Source organism: Acipenser ruthenus, chromosome 6 (assembly GCF_902713425.1).
Source record: "Acipenser ruthenus chromosome 6, fAciRut3.2 maternal haplotype, whole genome shotgun sequence".
NCBI lineage: Eukaryota > Metazoa > Chordata > Actinopteri > Acipenseriformes > Acipenseridae > Acipenser > Acipenser ruthenus.
In genome coordinates, this window is record NC_081194.1 from 45,566,504 (window position 1) to 45,590,297 (window position 23,794).

Genomic DNA, 23,794 nt, shown 5'->3' on the forward strand with positions numbered 1-23,794 from the left:
CTTTGATCCTGTGACGCAGTCGTGTACCCGCCTCCGAGGGCACAGAAGGACTGCGCTCACAGATTTCAGCGCAAGTTTTCCTTTCAAGACTGACCTGATCGGAGAGCATTGTTTAGATAAGTACATTGTTGCTTCTATCTTTATATATTTCGTATTCTTTGTGTTCTACACAAATTATATGTGTTTTCCACAAAGGAACTGTTCTTGCTGAATTATTGTGGGAAGGTTCGGTGCCACCTGTCCCGCCTGTCCCTTTGGGGCTCAGAGTGCAGATAGGCCACAGGAGGACGTACTTTCCATCGCCACCTGCCCTAACAAGCATTGCTGGTTTTCTGATGTGATCCTGAAGAGAGCCTATTCAGCCAGTCCGTTTGCCGCATGGCTAGGGAACTATAACAGCATCCTGGTAGCCTACCAGTCGCATTTTCTGCGGTCCCTTTCTGAGAACAACAGGCCCTCACCACAAAAGCTCAATGGACAGGCTGTAGGTAGAAACCTGGCTGCGCTGGTAGCCGCACACAGGCAGCTTTGGCTTTCCCAGGCATGTGTGCCTGACAGGGACAAAGCACCGCTGTTGGACACCCTTTTGGTCCCGCTGTGGACGAGATGCTAGAACGCTCTCGGGAATCCACTAAGGAGCTGGTTCGCCTGCTTCCCAAGCGACCACCTCCAGTACGTAAACCAGCAGTAAACTGGCGCCCTAGGCCCCAGCAGCCTCAAAGGCTGGCACAGCCAGAGGTGATGTTTGGGACTGGCCCGTGGAGGCTTTAGTAGGTTCTGCCACCCTGCGCAGAGACAGAAGCTGCAGGTCAAGCCACAGGCTAAGCCCTAGGGGTTTGCTGCCACAGACCCCAGGGCCCCTTCTCAGGGAGCCATCTAGACTATTGGCATCTGTACACCACAGACATCTGGGTGCTTACTTACCGTTCAGAACGCCTACTCGCTGCAGTTCAAGCCCAGTCCCCCTCCCTTTCAGGATGAGACTACAACATCAGTCACAGACCCACAGGACGCCGCTGTGGTGTCTCAGGAAGGTAGCAACATCTGTTATAAACCTTCCCACCGCTCGCCTTGCTCCTGCTGTGTCTGGAGAAAATCAGGCAGGACCAGGCCAAGGTGCTCCTAGTAACAACATAAAATTTACTTTCTTATTATTAATGGTCTTCCAAGCAACATTTTAAAATTAAAAAATCCAGTACATGGTAATTTATTTCAGGGTTGCGTCACAAAATTGGCTGAATGCTAATGCAAAGGGAAACAAAGACTTGATTTGAAATTGACAGAGCTTGGATTTTTGTGGCATTTGGCCACAAACAATGGATTAGTGTTCATGTTACAGCACTGTCTTGTGTTAATGGCAAGCAAACAAACAAAAACAAATGATACATTATTCCTTTTCACCTAAATCACTGTAAGCTCAATAGTGCAGTCTTTGCGATCTACAAACAGGCACTTAGTGTGCCACTGGCATTATTCAGTTATTAAAAATGTTGCCACCTAGCCAATAATGCTTGTTGAGTATCAGGTGTATAAACTGAGATTTTTTTTTAATGTTGTTTTCAAGGATAACGCTATAAATTATTGAGGCGGTTTCATAATGCTTCACCTGAGAAGTTGTTCACAGTGTTTGCGATTTCCATTGAAACATCTGAAAAGTAAAAATCTTATTGGGAAAATCGTAGCTGTCTGATGCCTATTTTATCCACATCTTATTCTTTGTATGCTTTATAATCATCCCATCTTCAACAAATATGCAGATGGTTTTAGCTGTCTCCCAACTGCAACAACTGGAGAAACATTATTACTTTATTAGTCTCACTCAGACCACTATTTTACGAAGTATATACACACTTTAGTTACATTTTTTACTAAATACTTCTAAAGGAGAATGACTGGGGGGGATATTTGTTTATCATTTTGCACAAAAAAGAATGTTGCACCAATTTTGGTAGTCAACATTGCCAAAATCTGTTTTTAGATTTAAAAACGTATACCAAGATAATTAGTAATCAAGTGGTCCGAGTGGGATAAAACAGACAATAGTGTGTTACATGGATGCATCTTTTGCCTTTTAAAAATAATCGTACTGATTTACAATAAAGAACATCATCCTAAAACTGCTATATTTCAGCTGACTATGGGCAGGTTTCCACACAGTTTAGAAGGTTGTCACTCTCTCTCCATAGTCACTATTTATGTGATGTAACACACATATACCACGCACATTCCATGCGCTATAGGAAGTGTGCGTATGTAGCAGGGCAGGAGAAAAGCTCTGCACATAATTAGAGGGGACAGGGCAAAGCGTGGCGTGTAAATATATGTATTGTTAATTTTTAAAGCGGGTGTTATGTATTTTGTGTTATTTAAAAAGTAATTTGTGTATTATGATGTATGGTGTTGTGTTTATTTAAAACAAGTATATTTGGTTATTAATGATTTGAATGTATTTTGTTAATTTAAGAAAAAAATACAGTCTTTTGTTGTTGTTTTGTAGCATGGATGGGGAAGCCCAGCCACAAAACTTGTGCAGAAGGTGACCATCTCCAGATTAATTAATTGATTCATTTATTGCTAGTCTGGAGATGGTCACTGGTATATAAGCCTGCATCTTTCCATGCTCAAATGTGGGTGTTCGAGAGGAGGAACGTGTATGAGAGAGAGCATGAAAAATAAATAAAAAATGAAACAAAAGTAATAAGTGAAAGATAATTGCTATGTTTGCTGGAAGCACCAGCATGGTACTTTGTTTGTTTGTTGGTGTCAGTGGGCGAGATTTGTTTTGTTTAAACTTTTATTTTTGTTTAATATTTAATTTATTTTTGCTTAATAAAAACTGCGCCGCAGTCAGGTTTTTTTTCACACAAGTACCTGGCTGTGTTGTATCTGTCAGCTTCCGTATCTGGTCTGGGGACGTCATAATCACTCGGCTACCCTGGCACACGTGGTGTCCTGTGGATAACAGTGCCTCCAGGACCCAGGCCAGAAGAGGTACTGCGGGTCATGTTTTTGTATTTTTTTTTTTTTTTTGAAGAAAGGATAATTTTTTTGTGAAAAAACATGGAGGAAAGTTCATGGTACCTGTACTTCACCGAGGTGAGGCACTACAGAAGAGGAGGTCCTGTCCAAAGGGGAAAGGAAAGGCCACCTCTCCAGAGAGGGATGGAGCGGTATGAGGGTTGGCTGAGGGACCCCAGCACCCCCCTGTGGCTAAAAACGGAGGGGAGACATTTGCTGGCAGACAGCCACCTGGATATCCTCCTGGATTTTGTCCAATTGAAGCCCATGATCCAGGTGAAGGGGATCACTAGAGGATATCCCGGGCTGATGGAGGCCTTGGAGCAGGGATCCAGATCGTGGACTGGGTCTACCAGGAGCGGAGAGAAGACACGGACATAGAATACGAAGAGCCCGAGCGTCCTGCGCCCTGCGCCCAAGTGGGAGGAGCCCGAGTGTCCTGCGCCCAAGTGGGAGGAGCCCGAGTGTCCTGCGCCCAAGTGGGAGGAGCCCCAGCGTCCAGCGCCCAGGAGGGGGGAGCCCGAGCATCCAGCGCCCAGGAAGGGGGAGCCGGTGTGTCCACAGCCCAAGAAGGGGAAGACCACATGTTCAGAGCCCAAGTATCCAGAAGCAGAGGAAGAGTACCTGCTGTTCCCACCGCCACCAGCAGAGGAAGAATGCCTGCTGTTTCCACCCACCAGCAGAGGAAGATTACCTGCTGCTTCCACCTCCACCTGCTGTGGTTGTTGTTGTGATTGTGGTGGTGGTGGTGGTGGTGGTTGTTGTTGTTGTTGTTGTTGTTGTTGTTTATAAGAATAATATGTAATGGGAAATACAATATTTTAAAAACTGTACTAAATCATTAACCTAAAGACTTTTCATGGAAATTGCCTCTATGTCTGCAGTAAATAAGTTAATGATTTACCAAAAACCTGAATAGCTCTGTTGAGTGCACTAATGAGGAGCATAATTCTGCTACCTAAACCTCATTAATTTTGTTAGCCTGACTACAGTCTTGAACTGTTCAGCCTACACAGCTTTTTTGATAAGGTAATTTAGCTGAGAATTATGTGGCGTGCAGTATCTGCTTTTAGTGAAAGAGAAAAGAGTATGACTGCGGTATTCCCAGGGAGATTTGTAAACAAGACTAATTTCTTAGTGTATCATACCAATTACTTGATTTTATTTTACTAGAGTCCGGGAATATTTGAGTATGTATGATCAATTTTCGGAAAGGTCTTGTACTCCTCAATATGAGTCTGCTTTCTACAAGAGTACAGGATTACATTGAAATTTGTGAAGCTGCCTACAGTACAGACTGCATTTTGTATTGTACAGTTTGTATACTGTGTGGAAGTCACAAGAGGATGTACCGTAATTCATTTGTGTAGTTACTTTATTCATTTAATATAAACCTTACAAGTGTTATCATATGCTGTAAAGTCAGGTTTTCTTTTAATGTTGTCAGGACTCAAATGTATTTAAGCTAAAAGCATTTTTATGGAGTAGCCCAAATTTCATTTTGCAAGTCAGTGATGTTTTTGTTTGAAAATAATTCATTTTTTTAATAAATAATCTCTTGTCTGTATTTCGGCATGAAACCAGAAGACTATCATATCCAATGATGGCTGGGGAATTAAAAAATGTCTAATTACTGTATCACATATATTTAAGATTGCTACTTTTCTCTTTTTATCGGTAAAGCTCATTAAATGTCGAATTCCCAAAAAAGTTAGACTGAAAGAAATTTATATAGGATAAACATCAGTAAAACCACTTGCTTTTTTTTTTTCTTAACAAAGTTATAATTTAGAAATCAGCTCTAGTTCAACACTTAGAGTATTATGCACAATACCTTGAACAACGGCTGACTTGCCTTCAGTGACTCCAGCTGTGCTGAAGCAGGAGAGGGGTGGAACTCAGACTCCTGTTAATAAGTGCAAGTTAGTTCTGTTCAGCTATCTAATGTTTTGTTCTGTGCATATTATTTTTACTTATAAATCTATGCTATAAAAGTCTGTGTAATGCACTTTTATATTGCATTTTCTACGGCTTATTTGAGACCATTTTTTAAATTGTGTAGGACCTTTATCTATACAAGGTAGCTCCTCTGTGACCAAATGTTATTTCAACTAGAATGTTGGTAACCATGATTTTGTTGCATGTTGAATATGATAAAGGGGTTTCTCTAAATGAGATGTTTGTCAATGGCATAAAAAGTCATTAATTCTGTAAACAGTAATTCTGCTTGTACTAAATTGATCTGAAGTGAACAAAAATCCTGTTTAGTTTGTTTTTCTTTTTTTTTTTTTTTTGAAAAATAAAATAAAACTACTTATTTAATTATGTGCACCAAACATTACTGGATTTTACATCTTCATATATTAGAAAGTACTGTTCCATAATCACTTGTCTTAATTTGATTACTATTTTTGTACACTATTACTATTTTTGTACCTTTTTGCAATACAATTGTGCATATAAGAAAAGTTAGAGAACCACTGCACCAGAATGTTGAATAATATAAGAATTGGTCATTTTGAATATTATGTTATTCAATACAAGTAAAGCAATTTGTTAATTGAACACTAACAATTGAACCCCAGCATGTATTTACTACAGTACATTACACGTTCTTGAAAACACATGTATTGTCTTGAATGGCCTGTAGATGTAACAACATTTCCTAGCAACCCTGAAGAGACAAATACTGTATTATCATGGTTGAAAACCACACAAATATTGATAACTAATTCTGTCCTGACTTTTTGTGTCAGCATTGATAACCATCTCCTTTGATGTTAATAATTAGTTTTTGTGGAAAGTGATAACAGAAATGAGAGAGGGAGATTTATTGAGACAAGGCACTCAAAATAGTTTGTAGAAATACATTATGAGCACAACACTGAAGTCTTAAAAACAATAATGGCCGTTGCTCAATGAAATGAAAGTGGATCTGGAGTGGTGATTGGGAGGCAGTGGAGAGGTCCATGCTTTAATGGAATCATGGGCCAGGCATCCACTAGGTTTTTCTTTTTCTGTTTTGGACCGTGTTACTGAATTAATCTAAAGGATACATTTTATAGGAAATATATTTTTCTTTTATTCCATTTTTTTTCCCTTTTCCTCTGTTGCACCACGTTTTGGTAAACTTTTAAACATTGAGAAAAATAATTACATTTGTAATTTAGTCTGCACACATAACCATGTTTTGCCAGTCAAACCTGAACTGAATTTTCAATGTGTCTAATGTATGAACACCACTGGAAGCGCAGTGATTTATCGCATTCTATTTGGAACAGTCGTAAATAAGGTTTTATTCTCATTTTTTGGATCTAATTGGTTACCTTTTAAGCCTGTATATTCAAATGTGATTTATGATTTGCATTAAAATTCAGTATAAAGAGATTTAAGAATGCACAATTGTATGTTTGTATTAAGAAATATATATATATGTATATGTATGTGTGTATGTGTGTGTGTGTATATATATATATATATATATATATATATATGTATATATGTATGTGTGTGTGTGTGTGTGTATATATATATATATATATATATATATATATATATATATATATATATATATATATATATATATATATATATATGTATATATGTATGTGTGTGTGTGTGTGTGTATATATATATATATATATATATATATATATAATATAATGTAAGTTTTATCTAACAACCCTGGTGACATTAAATTCTTGCAGTTGTGTATTATTATTATTATTATTATTATTATTATTATTATTATTATTATTATTATTATTATTATTATTATTTATTCCTTAGCCGATGCCCTTATCCAGGGTGACTTACAATTGTTACAAGATATCACATTATTTTTACATACAATTACATTATTTTTACATACAATTACCCATTTATACAGTTGGGTTTTTACTGGAGCAATCTAGGTAAAGTACCTTGCTCAAGGGTACAGCAGCAGTGTCCCCCACCTGGGATTGAACCCACAACCCTCCGGTCAAGAGTCCAGAGCCATAACCACTACTCCACACTGCTGCCCTCAATTGTCTAATTGTCTGTTCAAGGAATTATCATGAGAGTAGTAAATTGTAACACTATTCTCCTGACCCTGAGCAATGGCATTTGCCAGAGGAGGGAAGGTCTTACAGTATTAAACTGCTGCTACAGCCCCCAGGTCTTGATATTCAATACTGGCTGCTTATGCTCCTGTTCCTAAAAGCTGCAGTGTAGTGAAAGCCATTCTGAAGATGCCAAGGTGGAAGTGTGTCATGCTGTTTGCCTTCAGCTGGCCACAGCTTGGCATGCATGCACCTTATTTACTTTTAATTAACACTAGGGGGCTGCGTTCTCCCCCTGGTGAGGAATTCTTTCAACATGAAAGGTTCAGAGACAATATTTATGGAAACAGTTACACAGAGGCGTAAAATAACCTGCAGAGGATTCCGATTGGCTATTGGAAGTCCTGACTGTCTTTTGATTTAAGTCACTCTTTCGCAGCGCTTGCTTTACATCCAGTACAATACTTGGTAGGCTACAAAAAATATATAATCAATGTGCTGCCTTCTCAAAAACCACAGGGTGGTAGTTGCAGCTCAATAGATCCCTTTAGTCTGTGGACCCTGTTTTACCCATTACGGTCTCTCTCTGTCTTTTTTATTTAATTAAAGAGTCATTGATTTCTGCCAATAGGAAACTGAAGATATCCCGTCTGTTCTCAAACAGGAGCTGACCTGCAGGGAAGAGCTGCTCACTTTGCTGCTGTCGCTTCTCCCTCTGGTTTGGAAGATCCCAGTGCAAGAAGAGAAAGCTCCAGGTAGGCGCTTCTTTATTGGTGGTCTGTACTGTGTATAAAGGAGTGCAAACTTTAAAGCCTAGCTGTAGGGAAGGAGCTGCAGTGCTGTTCTCATGTTCATTGTTGTTAGTTGCCTTGTTTTGTTTTTGGAAAATGCTGAATTTTAGTAACATAGGGCCCCGAGTTTTACAAAGCTTTACCTGTGTGTTTTTTTTTTATTTTTATTTTTTATTTTTATTTTTTTAAATAGCATGTATTGTTTAATTAATCCAAGCACATATTAAAAACTAGTGTGAATAACTCATGAGTTTAAGCTTTGTGTACAGGGTCCATAATCTGGAAGGCTAGCATTTGAGCATAGATTGTTATGTATTAGTTCAAATAAGACTTTGCTGTGGTTGCCTGAGCATACTGTATGTGTGATAGTGCCAGCAAATTTAGATTTAAAAAAGCTTTCTTTATTGGTGCTTTGAATTTTGTAGTTCTCAGAGTGTATAATTTGATTAGGCATGTCGGAAAAGGTTCTTGCAGTGAAATCTATGCAGATGTTATGTACCGGTAGTGCCTCCTGGTCGGTCTGCCCTAAGGACATTTTAAGCAAGATTAATGTCCTTGCTTAAGCTGATACAAGCTTTTTAATGTACAGCACCTTTGTGTGACCAGTAAAATGTTTTTTTTTTTTGGTTTTCATCAGTGTTGAAAGCATTAATACTCCTTACTGTGTACATAGCTCACAAATTTAAAAATGAACTAAATCAATTTACCTCAAACCATCTGTGAGTAGTTTTTGGAACAAAGATAAAAATTATGCTGTAAGGCCTTTAAACACCGGATGTGATGCAACAAGCGTATGTGTCGAACGACACACCGCACCACGACAAAAAAAAAGTAAAACGTGTATTTTTGATCCGAGCCATTCACACTGCCTGCGATGCGAACGGCGACACCGAAGCGATGTGAAAAAAATAGATTAGTGTCTATTTTTGGGCGCCTTCAGAACACAATGGCAGAAGAAAATATAATTCGTGCAGTATCAGAATACCCGGAGCTGTACAATAAAGGACACAAAAATTATAAAGACATGTAGTGCATAGCAAAATACCATTTTATCGCAGGACAGATCACATAGCATCCGGTGTGTGGAGACCTTTATAGTTAATAGTGCAGATAAGTTTAAATAAATAATTAACCACAACAGACTCCCTCCTAATCTGTCTGTCACAAGAAAACATATGGCTTTCAATATGAAAACCTAAAAATTGAATATGTCTCGGGTTTATAAGAAATGAGAACACAGATTTAGCTTTAACCTGGGCTAATTACTGGCTTGGGCAGGTACAAACAAAAACACCACTGCTGCACAGGCTTCTGTGCACATTGCAACATCAACGTTGCAACATCCCTTCCTCATAATCACTTTGGGGAATCTTTTTTGCTGGAATAGTAAACAACGATCAAACCAAAAACAGTAACAACAACAGACGATCATACAGAACACTCAATAGAAAAAAATAGTAAGAAATATAATGCTTGTAAAATGTAGATGAGGTAAAGTGTAAGTAATGGTAATTGACAACTTGGTTCAGCTAACACTAACAGGTTTTTATTCATTCATGAAAATTAAGTTAGTCGCGTTAGCAGTGCATTCTGTTCGTCACCCTCTTAGCAGCAAGTAGCGTTCCAAATGTTTTAAGTATTTCTCCAGACATTCTTGTAAATATGTGGTAAACTTTCTTGAACATCTTACATCAGAGACTGTCCTGCTTTTACTTAACATAAAAAGAAGATTCAGTTTATTTTCTTTTTTCAGATGTTGCTTCAAGTAACTGACCTTGTTGACACAGGATTTTAGTAATTGCATGCTATTTTTTTTTTTTAACAAGGGGTTCATACATTTTTACTTTATTGGTTACTATATTTAAGTTGTGCGTCAGCGGCAAAGGCGGGAAGGAGAACAGGATTAGGTACATAATGTTATCGTAATTTATTAATGTATTGAAAGTAAGTTAATATTATGAATACACTACAAACTACAAATTTAAATGTGCCCAGTTTGTTTTCTGTTGGAACTGCCAGGAGATTAGACACAAATATAAATATGAAAAAAAAAATGATATGGTAGCAGTGACTTCTGGAGGAGAATTTAAAACAGATGATATTATAGTTAAACTCTTATGCTATGATAAAGCTTGATCTAATGCATGATTTGATTCAAAGCAGCACTCATTCTAATCCAATATGACTCAACCAGGAAAGCTGTACAGATGTATACTTTTTATTTTAAGTATTTTGTTGTAAAGTCTGCAACAACAATACAAGATTAGAATAGCAAAAACAGAAAACCTCTTTAAGTACAGTTGTAATGGTTACATTTTTAAACCCTTATGTATTTTGTTTTATAGAACTACACAATATACAGTAATATAGTATTAAGATAATACAAAGTCCAAAGCAGGGGAGTTAAATAGTCCCAATGAGACAAAAAATGGTACGAAATATTGATCTTAAACTGGTGTTCAGTTTTCTAAACCAGGGGAAATATAATAGAGTTTACAAGACATAGCAACATTTTGATAGTAACCAGGATGTATCTTAATTGAGATGGGCTTCACTGTTTTGAAACTGTGAATGAATTTAAGAAACAAAAATTTAAAATAGCAATGCAAATTAATCCAAATGTATTAAGTGGTTAAAATAGTAGGAATAGAACCAAAGTCTCATGTACAAAACCCTCTGAGCAGTATTTATACTTGTCCTAATCGGACAAGAACCTGTCAACTTTAATAAAGCATTACTGCACCTATCATCAATCTATTGGTTAATGTGCTTGAACTCACCATTGCCCTAGAATTTGCATGTGCATATTTATTAAATCTAAAGATTTTTTTTTTCTTCATCTCTTTGACAGATTTCAGTCTACCTTCATTAGTGGATGTCTTCTTTGCCAAAGACAGCAAGTTCACAGTCCTGAAAGCATCTCAGGAAAAGGCAGGTTCAGAAGGGCAGGTCACATCAAAACGGGCCTCGGGCAGCTGGAGAGCACGTCGCCAGCGTAGGAGCGCCCAGAGGTATTCAGTGAGGGATGCGCGAAAATTGCAGCTTTCAACTTCAGACTCGGATGCCAACTCAGATGACAGAACGCCTAGCACAAGCAGGCATCGGAGGTCGCACGGCTTGCCCCTGCTTGTGAGCCGCCAGCATCAACCATCCACCGAAGATCCTCCACTGATGCCATCACCAAAAGAAGCCATGAGTGCCTTTGACAAGACTGAGCAACAGCAACAGTACTATTCGAAGCATGTGCTTGACCCTGAGATGTTGACAGACCCGGCAGCCCTGTCCATCCTCAACCGGATGAAGAACTCTCCCTTTGATCTGTGTCACGTGCTGCTTTCCCTGCTAGAGAAGGTCTGCAAGTTTGACATGACCCTGAACCACAACCCTGCCCTGGCCGTTAGTGTGGTTCCAACCTTAACTGAGTTTCTCATGGAGTTTGGGGACTGCTGCGGACCAGGTGGTGGAGGAGGAAAAGGGGGAGGGGGGAGTGAGGATCTAGCCAGTGGCTGGACTGAGGAGCCAATAGCCCTGGTCCAGCGAATGCTCCTTCGCACCATCCTTCACCTGATGTCTGTGGATGTGGGCAGGAGGGAGGCCTTGCCCGACAACCTACGAAGGAATTTAACCGACCTCTTGCGGGCCACCTTGAAGATCCGCAGTTGCCTGGAGAAGCAGCCTGACCCCTTTGCCCCCCGGCCCAAGAAAACCCTACAGGAGATCCAAGATGACTTTTCGTTCTCCAGGTACCGTCACCGGGCACTCCTGCTGCCTGAGCTGCTGGAAGGAGTGTTACAGGTATTGCTGGGCTGCCTACAGGCGGCTACTCCAAACCCTTTCTTCTTCAGCCAGGCAGTGGAGCTGGTCCACGAGTTCATCCAGCACCAGGGTTTGGAGCTTTTTGAAGCCACCGTAATGCAGATGGAGTGGCTATCATTTCGAGACCCAGATGTTTCTGGGGAAGCCTCGGAACGAGCCCGGGGCCTGATCAGCGGAGTGGTGAAGATTGTTAGCGCCATCAAGAAGGCCAAGTCAGAGCAGCTGCACCAGTCGGTGTGTGCTCGTCGCCGCCACCGGCGCTGTGAGTATTCCCACTTCCTCCACCACCACCGTGACCTCTCTGGGTTACCTGTTTCCGCCTTCAAGCAGCCAGCTGGCCACAACCCCTTTGAGGAGGAGGCCTCCAGTGAGAAGGTGCACTACCCTGAGCGCTGCTGCTGCCTGGCTGCATATGCCCACCAGTGCCTGCGTCTCCTCCAGTGCGTCTCCTCCTCAGGGGCTGTCTGCCTCCAGATCCTGGCTGGTGTACAGGCAGTGGGAATCTGCTGCTGCATGGATCCCCGCTCTGTGGTGGCTCCTTTTCTCCACGTCTTCCGCTCCCCAGCCCTGAGAAGCTACCAGTCCCATATTTTGAGCATCCTTGGCCGTCTGATCCTAGAGCAGCTTGGAGGGGGGCAGCCCTCCCAGAAGGCCAAGCTGGCCTCCTGCAATGTTTGCACGGTGGATAGCAGCCAGCTGCCCAGTCTGGAGGAAACACTGCAAGGGAACAGTGGCAGCGGTGGGGGGAATGAATCTGGCCATGGCTTCTCCAGCCCTTCCTATCGCTCCCAGGGGATCTTACCCAGTGGAGGAACAGAGGACATGCTCTGGAAATGGGACGCCCTGCAGGCCTATCAGGACTTGGTCTTCAGTGATGACCGGCAGCTGAGCCTGCAGATTGCGGGCCATGTTTGTCACCTGACCCAGCGAGGCAATGCCGTGGTGCAGTGGCAGCTGTACACCCACATCTTCAACCCGGTGCTTCAGAGAGGGGTAGAGCTGTCCCACCATGCCCAACAGCTGGGGGTCACAACCACCTGTGCCCAGGTTTGCAGCTACCACAGCAAGTGCTTGCCACTAGACATCCTACAGGTGTATCTCCAGACACTGCCTTCGCTTTTCAAATCCAGGTAAGCCAAGTCCAGAAGAACCTAAAGTATGCACAGATAAATTAGGGATACCATCTGATAAGTATGGACCAGATAATGTACCAGCATTACAGTACATTATATGTGCCAAACAAAACCACACCACATGCTTTGTTTGTCATACTTTATTTTCATGGCCATTTTGTTTATAAACAACTAGCTTACTGTCATCCATAACTTTAAAACACTCAATAGTGCTACACTTAAACACTGTACTAAAATAAACGTAATTGTTGATACATATATATATATATATATATATATGTCTGAAAAGTGGAATTTACAGAGATGGCCTTAAATTGTTTATTTAATTATGTATGTAAAAAACGTTTATGATCCCTGTATTATCTCTGCACCATACCTAAAACTTCCTCATAGCAGCTGCTTAGTGACTTGGATTCATAATTACTAAGTAATGCGAGGTAGGGCAAAATATTAGACATTTACATTGACTTTGTTAATATTTTTTGGTGATGCTGTAGTTTTCTAGTGGAATAGTATGAAAAGTAGTCAGGATGGTGGCTACAGAAGTTTTTTTGTTAGAACTACACAATTGTCATAAGACTTTTAATGCAAGACATTGTACTGTACTCGTGACCTTATTGTAACCTCTTTCCAAGATTTGTTCATGTTAAATTTGTACAAATAAATGGAACATTCCCACTAATGTACATTAAATTGTTAACTCTTTCAGCACTAAGTAGCATTACAAAAATGCGACCTTAGGATAACCAATTAAATAGCATCAGCATCTTAATAATAATAATCAAGGCCGGATTAACGCAGGGGCTTTAGGGCTGCAGCTCAGGGCCTCAGATTTTGAGGGGCCCCAGAAAATATATATAATTTTATAACACAATATCTAAAAAATGAATAAGTAGCGTGTGACTGAATGGATCGGAACAGCAGGTCTGTTTAACCATGCCGTATTGCGTTGGAGTAGCAGGGACTACCTGATCATATGACTTGACCTGCAATCAAGTCACATGCCACTTTTATCAGGTGTGCTGCGGCGCGAACGTGACACAGGTCAGAACCTGTAAATGTCTGACAAAACGGCACCTACGAAGTATGAGAGCAACTCTGAAAAGCAGAAACACAACAAGTACAGCGTCATCGTGTGGAAGATGCCGGAGGCTATGTTTGTGCTTGAGTTCCAATTTCGTCTTGCGCGACTTACTGATATCGTACAGCTTTCTTAAACCGGGTTTCCATGAAGTTTTTAGGTTGTCTTAAAACACAGCTTGCCTCATTTGGTCCCCAAAAAACAATAAAAAATAATAATAAATATGTTGTTCCTGTGTGTGTAGCTCTGCTGATTCTGCTGACACAAATAAGAATAAAAAAAACATTACATAAGAAAGCGCTGTGTACTATCCTTGTATTATTTAAACCTATTATACACGTACATATTCGTAAGAGATAAGGACAACACATTTCCAGATAACCTGCTGAAGTTTGCATTTCCCATTTTGTATTTGAAACTGCCAGTAACTAATGCTGTGGCCAATGCTCATTTTCAAAACTGGAGCTAATTCAAACATCGAATCAGGTAAAATATGGATCAGCTAAGACTGAATAATTTGACATTAATGTTAATCGAGTGTGGTGATAGTAAAACAGTAAAGGGAAGCAAGTAAATATGCAAAGAGGGGCCCCCAAAACGATAACAGCCCCGGGCCCCCATTAAACTTAATCCGGCCCTGATAATACAAATATAAATTGATAACTAGCAACAGTGCAGCACTAGAAGGTACAGCACTAGACCAGCCCTCTCCTCTTTGTCCAACCATAGAACAATTCCTGTGTGGACAAGCAGAGTTTACCCTTCGGAGAAAATATTGAACTCTGTGTCCAACAGTGTGTCCAAGGGTTTCAGTAAAGTAAGAAATAGCATGTGTGAAGTGGAGTTCTAACTGCCTAATAAAGTTTTATCATAAATTACAAATACTGCTTATCGGTGCTGGCTGCTGTATGATATTGTACCTGTTATTTATTTTTAAAAGGGAGTTCATTGAAGCAGTATTATGACCTGTTTCTTTTTCTCAAATCAGATTTTAGAATTTAATAATTTTATTATGAAATGCTATTTTAGTGTTTAGATATTTAGTGATATTTAATTAATGTGGCATTCTTAATTTACACAGGGTGATAAGAGACCTATTTCTAAGCTGTAATGGAATGAACCAAGTGACAGAGCTGATATACTTGGATCCTGTTCGTTCATCAGCACTAAAAGTATTCGAGACATTGATCCTGTGCGTGGGCATCCAGCAGACTGACATCACAATGCAGAAGCTGGACATTATTGAAGCTGAGGAGAGGGAGGCTGCACTTGACTTGGTTGACTCCCCTAGCAACCATCCAGGCAGGGGGGGCAGTGAGGGTCCTCAGAGCCTGAGCAAGTTCTATGCATGCCTGAAGGAAGCCTGCCCCCAGAAGAAGAGCCGAGGGGCTCGGAGCAGCAGTGACTACCACCTCAATGCCATCAACCTCTTCCTCTGCGTGGCATTCTTGTGTGTCAGCAAAGAGACAGACTCTGATCGGGACTCCGCAAATGACTCCGAGGACACATCAGGCTACGACAGCACAGCTAGCGAGCCCCTGGGCGGCCGCCTGCCCTGCCTGTCCCCGGACAGTGTTGCCCTTCCCTCAAAGGAGCAGATCCACCGGGCAGCCGATGTCTGGTCCATGTGCCGCTGGATGTACTTGTCCAGCTCTGTGTTCCAAAAGCAGTTCTACAAACTGGGTGGCCTGGTCGTCTGCAACAGACTAATGGCCATGGTCATCCAGCAGTTGTCCTCCAAAAGCAAGGATGGTAAAGCCAAGAAGCAGCAGCCAAGCGGAGACACAAGCAAAGTCAATTGTGCCGCGCTCAGCACTGATATTGCAAGTACATCACCGCCCTGCCAAGAAGACGACAGGCAGGCTACAGATTATTTCAGCTACACGGGGAAGAGTCCTCAAACAAAGGCGGAGGCCAGGGGGAGTGACACTGCTAAAAATCTTGAAGACGAGTGGCCACTGCAGAGCATACGACTTCTGGAAGCTCTCTTAGCAATCTGCCTCCACAGTGCAAGTTCAGGACTCCAGAAAGCAGAACTGGAGCTCTCTTTTCAGGTATTTGTTACAAGGATAATACCACTGACTTTCCCCTAGGGACACTTATTGTGTGTTTTCCCATTGAGACCCTCTATCACTATAATTGTGCTGCATAAGCCCCTTTCTGATGCATGGAAAAACTTTTGGAAGTTCTGGAAGTGATGATCTATATACAAGTTCCCTTTTCAAGTACAAAATGTAACCATTACCGAATGGGTATTTACCTCCTAAAGACCGAAACCTGAATAAAATATATCAAACTGCTCGCAGGGCCCGTGACGCAGCCATGGCCTGACCTTGAGGGCACAAAACGACAGCGCTCGCAGACCTCAGCGACACTTTTTCTTTTAAGAACTGACCTCACAGTAGAGCCTATTATGTGATCATTAAAATAATTGCTGTTTTAGTTTCACTAATTCTGCGTATTTATACACTACAGCCTGCACCGCTGCGCAAGACCAAGAGTTTGCTTTGGTTGTGGTTGCAATAGGCCCGTTAGTTAATTCTAACAAGTAGGCTTCCCTCAGTGTGAGTACTGACTGAGTGGGTTTGCCAGTAACTGCACAGGTGGGTATCCCTGTACAGTGCTACCCGTGGTAACTGCGAACTTGTGGAACCGGACCATGCCGATACCGAGGTCCCTGACCCGCTCCGTTCCCGCCTACTGGTACCGCACCGGTACCTTATCATTCCGTCCCAGTGCTAAAGTCACCGAACGAACCTGCTACCGACCAGGGCTTAAATCCCCAGTCCGTTACCAAGCTGGTCTTGTTCTAGTCTTGAACAGCCCTGTTGCTGTCTTTAAGCAGATTGATGCTGCACCTGTACAGTGTTACTGTATACTGCATTGCTACTTGCATGTCTGGGTTTTATCCCTGCGAGACATGCAGTTGCTCTTCCTGCCTGGAGCCAGAGCACGCAAAGGAGGCACTGGTGAACCACAGTTTCTGCGAGTTCTGTGCACATTTCTCCAAACACACGCTGGAGAAACATCTCTCCCGCAGCTCTACAGAGTGCTCTGCATCCCTCACTCCTGCACAATGCAGGAAGCGGTCCTCATGGTCTTCTTCCTCTGCCGCACTTATTTTCCTCTGCTTCTTTCTTCTCTTTCTCCTTCTCCTTCTCTTTCTCCTTCTCCTCAAAGGAAAAAGAGTCGCCGCTGCTTGGCGCAGAGGCAGCCCCAGGAGTTTGCCTGAAAAGGGGCCCTGAGCCTGTGGCAGCAGTCACCAGTACCACAGTGTAGCCAACGCAGGAAGCCGTCCTCACAGTCTTCCTCATCTTCCTCTGCCCTGCCGCCTTCTTCTTATTCTTCTTCGCCTCCGCCGCCTCCTCCTCTGAGGAAGAAGAGTCGCCGTTCCAAGCGATCGCCGGACTCTGAACAGATGGAGAAGCTCTGGGCAGCAGTTTTCCACCAAGGAACGGTGCTCGCAGGGTTACGACTGAACGGCTGCAATTGAGCCATCTGGGTCTGTCCAACAAGGTTATTGACACCCTGCAAAATGCCAGAGCAGTGTCCATGCATTCCCAGTACAGGTACAGACGTGGTGCCTTTCAGGGTTCGACCCCACGACCTGTCCCATCGCATTTATACTGCAATTTTTTCAGGACCTGTTTGACGAGGGGCAATCCTGCTTTACATTGAAGGTCTATCTGGCAGCTATTCCTGTTTGCCACTTGTCTCCCAAGGAGCTCACTTCCTGGCAAGGCAATTCTTGAAAGAAGCTTGTGGCTTCTGCAGCCTATGAAGGATATTTGTTCCTCGCTGGAGGCTTAACATGGTGCTTGATGCACTCATGAAGCCTCCATTTGAGCCCTTGCATTCAGCTGAGCTGAATTTTTTATCGCTCAAAACGGCTTTCTTGCTTGCAATCACCTCCTCAAAGCGGGCGAGTGAGATGCAGGCATTTTCAATTGGAAAGCCTGCTTAATTTTTGCCGAAGCCAGGACAAAGGTTACATTCCGTACCAATCCTGCTTTTTTGCCAAAGACTATCTCGGCATTTCATGTCAACCAGTCTGTGGAATTGGAGGCTTTTCATCCATCTCCTTTTGAGTCTGACAGGGAACGACCGCTCAATAGGCTCTGACCAGTGCAGGCCGTGGTGTACTACGTTGACAGGACGAAAAGTTGGAGGTTGTCCAAATAATTTTTTGTCTGCTATGGGCAAAGTCTCATGGTCAAGCCCTGTCTGAACAGAGGCTGTCCAAATGGATAGCAGATACAGTCAGGACTGCCTATTATCGAGCCAACTTGCCCCCTCCAGAGAAGCTCACTGCCCACTCCACCAGGAGCATGGCAACTTCGTGGGTTTTATCCAGGGTGCATCTGTCACAACAGTGTGGGCTACTCCCTTTAACTTCACTAGGTTCTACAAACTAAATATCATGGATCCTCAAAACCCTGGTTTTGGAGCTAGTGTTGAGTGGCTTCTCAGTCGACCCTTACGACACAGGCATATAGGTGAATTTCTCCCTCAATTTTTTAGCCCTAGCTACTTGATACTGGGGTTCCAAATGGTAACGCACAAGGCAGCCTCGGCTTAGCCTTGTAACATTACGGTCTTGCAATGGCTTGGGTATACTCACCCATTAGGTAATGCTTACATTTCGTACTTGAAAGGGAACATTAGGTTATCATAATAACTTTACCATTAACCTTCAAGGTCGCTCCATCCATGATTGCAGCAGACTTAAAGGAAAAATGATGCTAAGATCTCTGAGCGCTGTCATTTTGTGCCCTCGGGGGCAGGCCATGACTGCGTCACAGGCTCTGCGAGCAGCTTTGATATATTTTATTCAGGTTTTGGATCTTTAGGAGGTAAATACCCATGCGGTAATGGTTACATTTCTATTTCAGGGAACCAGGGTTATGATAATAACCTAACGTCCTGTTAACTCAAGAGGTAATCCAGGCTTGAATGCATGTTAAATATACACAATATCAGGAGCTGATATTTTTCTTGAGAGTGAATGCTAGATGATGTTTTAGATATAGTGTTCCTAGCAATTTCATGACTGACCTTTTTAGCTTTTTTTGAACTCCTTCCATAATTTTAGGATTCCTCAAGCACAAACCCTGCTGCAAAATGGTGCTTGCCAGAATCATCCAACACAAATGAAATCAATAAAAATAGTATAGAAAATTGCTAGGTGTATGTTTTGTTAGTGGGTAGTAAGTATGTAAAAAAATAAATACAAATTTGAATGATAGAAAGAAAGAAAGAGCTTTACCTGTAGGTAGGGCAGTATAATATGTTGAAAAGCCAATTTATCAATAATAAAAATGAGCAATACAATAACTCCATCTTGACAACTGAAGTAAAAGCAGTGTTTTTAATTCTGATGGTTATTAATACAATTTGTTTTTTAATATCAGTAGGTCTTGTAGGTTACTGTCGAAATTTGGTTGATATTAAAATCTTGCTTGCAGTACCCGTCGGTGGAGGAGACTCTGTCTGAAATGCGTGACCAACTGTCCCGATCTGGGGTTGTCTCTTCTGACCTGGCCATACCGCTCTTCAACTCCCTGCTCAGAGTCGCCCAAGCCAAAACCTCAGCAGACTCGGACACGCCTCAGGAGAAAACAGAGAGGGTAATGAGCCATTAACTGCATCCACTCCCACTTGGTCACAGACAAAAGTATTGGCACCCTACACTTAATATAAGATAACATGTTAAATACAAGCATTTAGTTAACATTAGCCACTAATTAACATGACAAAGCCCAAAACATGCAATTTCTGATAGTTTGATAAGCAATCTTTATATAAAAAAAAAGCACTTAAGCAATTTCAAATATTTGTTCATGACAAAAATATTGACACCTTTACATTAAGTCTGTAAAAATGTAATATAATTAATTTAATTTAAAATATATATTAATTGATTGAAAACCATTCCACATTAACTAAGTTGCATTATAAACAGCTAAGGACTTGAAGAATATAATAGTGCACGAAAGACCTGTACCACTTTTAAAGAAAATCCATAAAACAAATAAAAAATTTGCCAGGAAATATTGACAGGAATCTGAAGCATTCTTCAACAAAATGCTGTGGTCAAATTAGACCACAGTATGTATGGAGAAAAAAATGGAAAACCTTTAATGAAGAAAACCTTGTACCTACAGTTAATCATGGAGGTGATTCGATCATGATATGGAGTTGTTTTAAGGGACTGGAGACATTCATGTGATTTTGAAGATTGAATGAATGCAGCCATGTAACAAAACATTTTACAAAGTACAAAAATACCATCTGCTCATAGGCTGATTGGCAGACAGTTTATCTTTCAACACAACGACCCAAAGCATACAGCGAAGTCAACTCTGGAATTCTTGAAGAAAACAAAGATAAAAGTTTTGGAACGGCCTTCGCAATCACCAGACCTCAATCCAGAAAACTGTAGTCAAGCATTGTGTATCCAATCTGTCTGAGCTGAAGGAAATATGCAAGGCAGAGTGGGCCCAGATTTCACCAACAAGATGTAACATACTGGTTAAGAATTATTGTAAACGTCTGAAAGACGTAATAAAAGCAAAAGTACGACACACAAAATGCTAAAGCAGGGGTGTCAATACTTTTGTCATGATCAAATGTTTGAAATTGCTTAAATTAGTTTGTTAAACTACCAGAAATTGTTTATTTTGGTCTTTGTCACATTGAGTGGCTAATGTTCACTAAATGCTTGTATTTAACATGTTTTCATGAATTATCTTATATCAAGTGTAGGGTGCCAATACTTCTGTCTGCAACTGTACAGGTTGATTATAAGTAGGGCTTCTGATTTTCTGTGTTTTACACCAACTTTTATACTCTCCTTTTCAAAATTCAATTGATACCTGTTAAGCCATTCGTGTATCTCAATCACAACTGAGAAACGTGTTAATAGTAAAATTGATTTAATTTACAGGGGGTTTGTGTGAAACAACTAAATAGACTTTTAAATCGCCCAAGCCTTCATTTTTCATTTACAAGCAGAACGTACAAACGAGATTGCAACATGTTAAGCGACTAATCTTTATTTAAGCTATAATGAAAAATAAAATATTTTATGCTGGACACATGTTATTACAATCGTTTACAATGTGTGTCTATTTACATTAATAAAGATGAGTCGCTTCTGATTTGAAATTAAAAATGCAAGACATGATTTAAAAGCCAATTTCGTTGTTTTGCCTTTTAACCTTCATGTACCTGTTTATTTTCTTATGTTTTTATAAATGTATATGGTCTGAGTTTCCTTATTTGATCCCTCTTGAATATTGAAAGACGCCGCAGTACCAGCCAAATGAGTTTGGGTGCTAGATCAACACCAAATGAATGTGTATTGTCTGCTCTGATGATATGAGCAGGTGTTCCATCTGCATAACAGATTCATCATTCAAGTGAGGGACAATCCATTAACACCAATGTTTCTTGTTTATGAGAAAAAGGAACAGAAACTACTTAACTGTGTATTTCTGCATTATTTTTGGCAGGCTAGGAGTTAAAGCCTAAAATAATCCTTCTGCACTGTTATCCCTGTTGGTTGTTATTAACTTAACTGTTGGAAATTAATTGCATAAGTATTTTAGCCATCAGCAATAAGAAAGAGGATCAAATCTATTTACTTGTTATTGCTCTCTGATTGTTGAGACCTGGGAGAAAAAAAAGGTATTAAAACCCGTTGTATAATGCATCAAAAATAGTTGAAGTGCATCTTGCTATTTTACATGGCAGGTGCAGATTTCCTTTTTTTCTATTTTTCTTACAGACTATGTTCTTTCTAAATGGAAATAAATCTACTTTTTTTATTCGAAGGGCTAGCAGCCATGCAATAAACCACGCATCATCCATCAAATTTATTATTTTATACCTTTCCTGCTTTAGGCAAAACAAAAAAAACACTTCCATTATTTATTTATGCATTTATTTATGCATTGTTAGGAGAAACTTAAATGTAACCTGTAGTATACATATCTTTTACTCTTCGTCCATATCTTGCAGCAGAAGCACCAAGCGGAGGAAGAGTTACCATCTCAGTCAGGGGATCTATCTGAAGAGACAGAGGAGCCCCAGTGCTACAGCATCAAACTTTTACCGGAGGATGAGGAGGGATACGAGGCAGACAGTGAGAGCAACCCTGAGGACACAGCAGCCAAGGGGGAAGGTACATTGTTGTAACTTAGCATTTCTGTATCTCCACGCAAGTCTAACAGTTCAAGCATTTGGAGGTGATGTAGATATTGTAGCTAGATTGTGACACTTACCATTTAAGGCGGTGGTGTAAACCTTAATACCTTTTTACTTTTATACTCGGCAGCCATTTGTGAATATTAAACTTGTCTGCATGTATTACCTTTGTTTTGTTGCGGTACTGAAATGGGAATGTGGGGGAAATGGGAAACATGACCATTTTGCTTTATAACCAGTTCCATTGTATAAAGGGAGTCCTTAACAAGAAGTCAAATATTATTTTTTGTCAAGATCTGCTTTTTCTTTGTATTCATTTTGTATAAACATTATCCAGCCAAAAGTAAACTGTAGGTGGGGCATTTGTTGCCAGTGTTACCCCACTCAGACTGAAATAGCTTGGTATCCATGATTACATCACTGTCTTCAATTCAAATATCTGAAAATATTTTACTTGGCTGATTACTTCCGTTTCTAATAATGTTCTTTTTTTAAACCAAGAAATGTTTTTCTACAATAGTGACCGCTATGACAGGTGCCAGATTTAATGTATGTAGAATAGTAGGTAATTTGTGCATGGTATAGGTTAAACATTTTATTTGTTTTGGTTATAGCGCAATATGTTTTATTTCAGAGGTCTGCTTTTCAACAAATTGCAATAAAATTTTACATGATAATGCGACCACTGCATCTTTTAAGAGTTGCCAGATGCAATCTTTTTTAATGTCTAATCCTCAATTTAAACCAAAATGTGAAATGGTTGTTTCTTTTTATGTGTGCATTTGTATGCAAGTACTGTTGTCTTATGCATTGCACTCCCTTTCTATTCTGCTGCTGTTCAATGCATGTGTCATCAGACTACTATATGGTTATCTTGTAATAGGAGGCACGAAACATAACAAGACATTAGCATTTTTCTTCTTTTAAAGTACAAGCTTTTGACTGAGAAAGCTCTGTAAAGGCCTAAGTGATGACCTGGATTAAGTATATCTCTGGCCCTGGGCTGTGGGTGCTGAGCTTTTCGTTTGCCCACTGAGATATAAGCAGTACTTCTTCTTCCACTCCTGTTTGACGCAGTTCTACCTGAGTCACGTTTTCACTGAAATGCTGTTTATTGATTGTGCTTCTGTGAGTCAGCAATGTAGGTGTTTCCAGACGCACTGTTTTTATGGGTGGACATTAATATTGCATTCTCTTTTGTCGGTAGTCAATTTCTCTATTATAATTTATTCAACCTACGCAACTGTAATTTAATGAGGTGGCCCAGCATTTTAGGATATTCATTAGTTGGGTTTAACCCCTATTAAGCTATATTATCATATTATATGACATGCCATGTAAGCCCCTAAAGCTTGTCTGTGAGGATTACCAAAGGTCATAATAGCCTTTACTCATTTATTGTCTGCCTTCACTCAGTTTAGAACCCTGGGATTCCCTTCCAGTGAAAACTGGTTTACTGAGGCCTTTGTCATTTTTTAAGCACAGTGAGAAAGAAGCTATAACCTGCTTCAGTTTCATTGTGCTTATTTCACATGGAACCGTTAACTTGTGGAAATGTAAGGTCACAGGTTCACATGCCTGTGGGGACTTCTGCTGTGTCGGCTGCCGGAGCTATGATCCTTACAACTTGCCTTAAAAACAGGTGTGCCTGTTTCAAGCTTACTGGGTGCACTGTAAGTGCTATTGATTGAGGTTCTTTCTGTT

At 40.7% G+C, this 23,794-nt stretch overlaps 1 protein-coding gene across 6 annotated transcripts in view; it reads left to right on the forward strand.

The window, feature by feature from the left end:
• Nucleotides 1–23,794, forward strand: part of LOC117411061 (lysosomal-trafficking regulator-like) — a 186,765-nt gene that overhangs the window by 63,912 nt on the left and 99,059 nt on the right. For 3 of the 6 annotated variants that reach the window (XM_034018115.3, XM_059025434.1, XM_034018114.3), the window contains 5 exons: nucleotides 7,693–7,816; nucleotides 10,704–12,798; nucleotides 14,964–15,936; nucleotides 19,348–19,509; nucleotides 21,905–22,067. In XM_034018115.3, the coding sequence (XP_033874006.3) occupies nucleotides 7,693–7,816; nucleotides 10,704–12,798; nucleotides 14,964–15,936; nucleotides 19,348–19,509; nucleotides 21,905–22,067 (3,517 nt within the window). The remainder of the gene's footprint in view (nucleotides 1–7,692; nucleotides 7,817–10,703; nucleotides 12,799–14,963; nucleotides 15,937–19,347; nucleotides 19,510–21,904; nucleotides 22,068–23,794) is intronic. The other 3 variants (XM_034018116.3, XM_034018117.3, XM_034018118.3) reach the window with 3 other exon arrangements.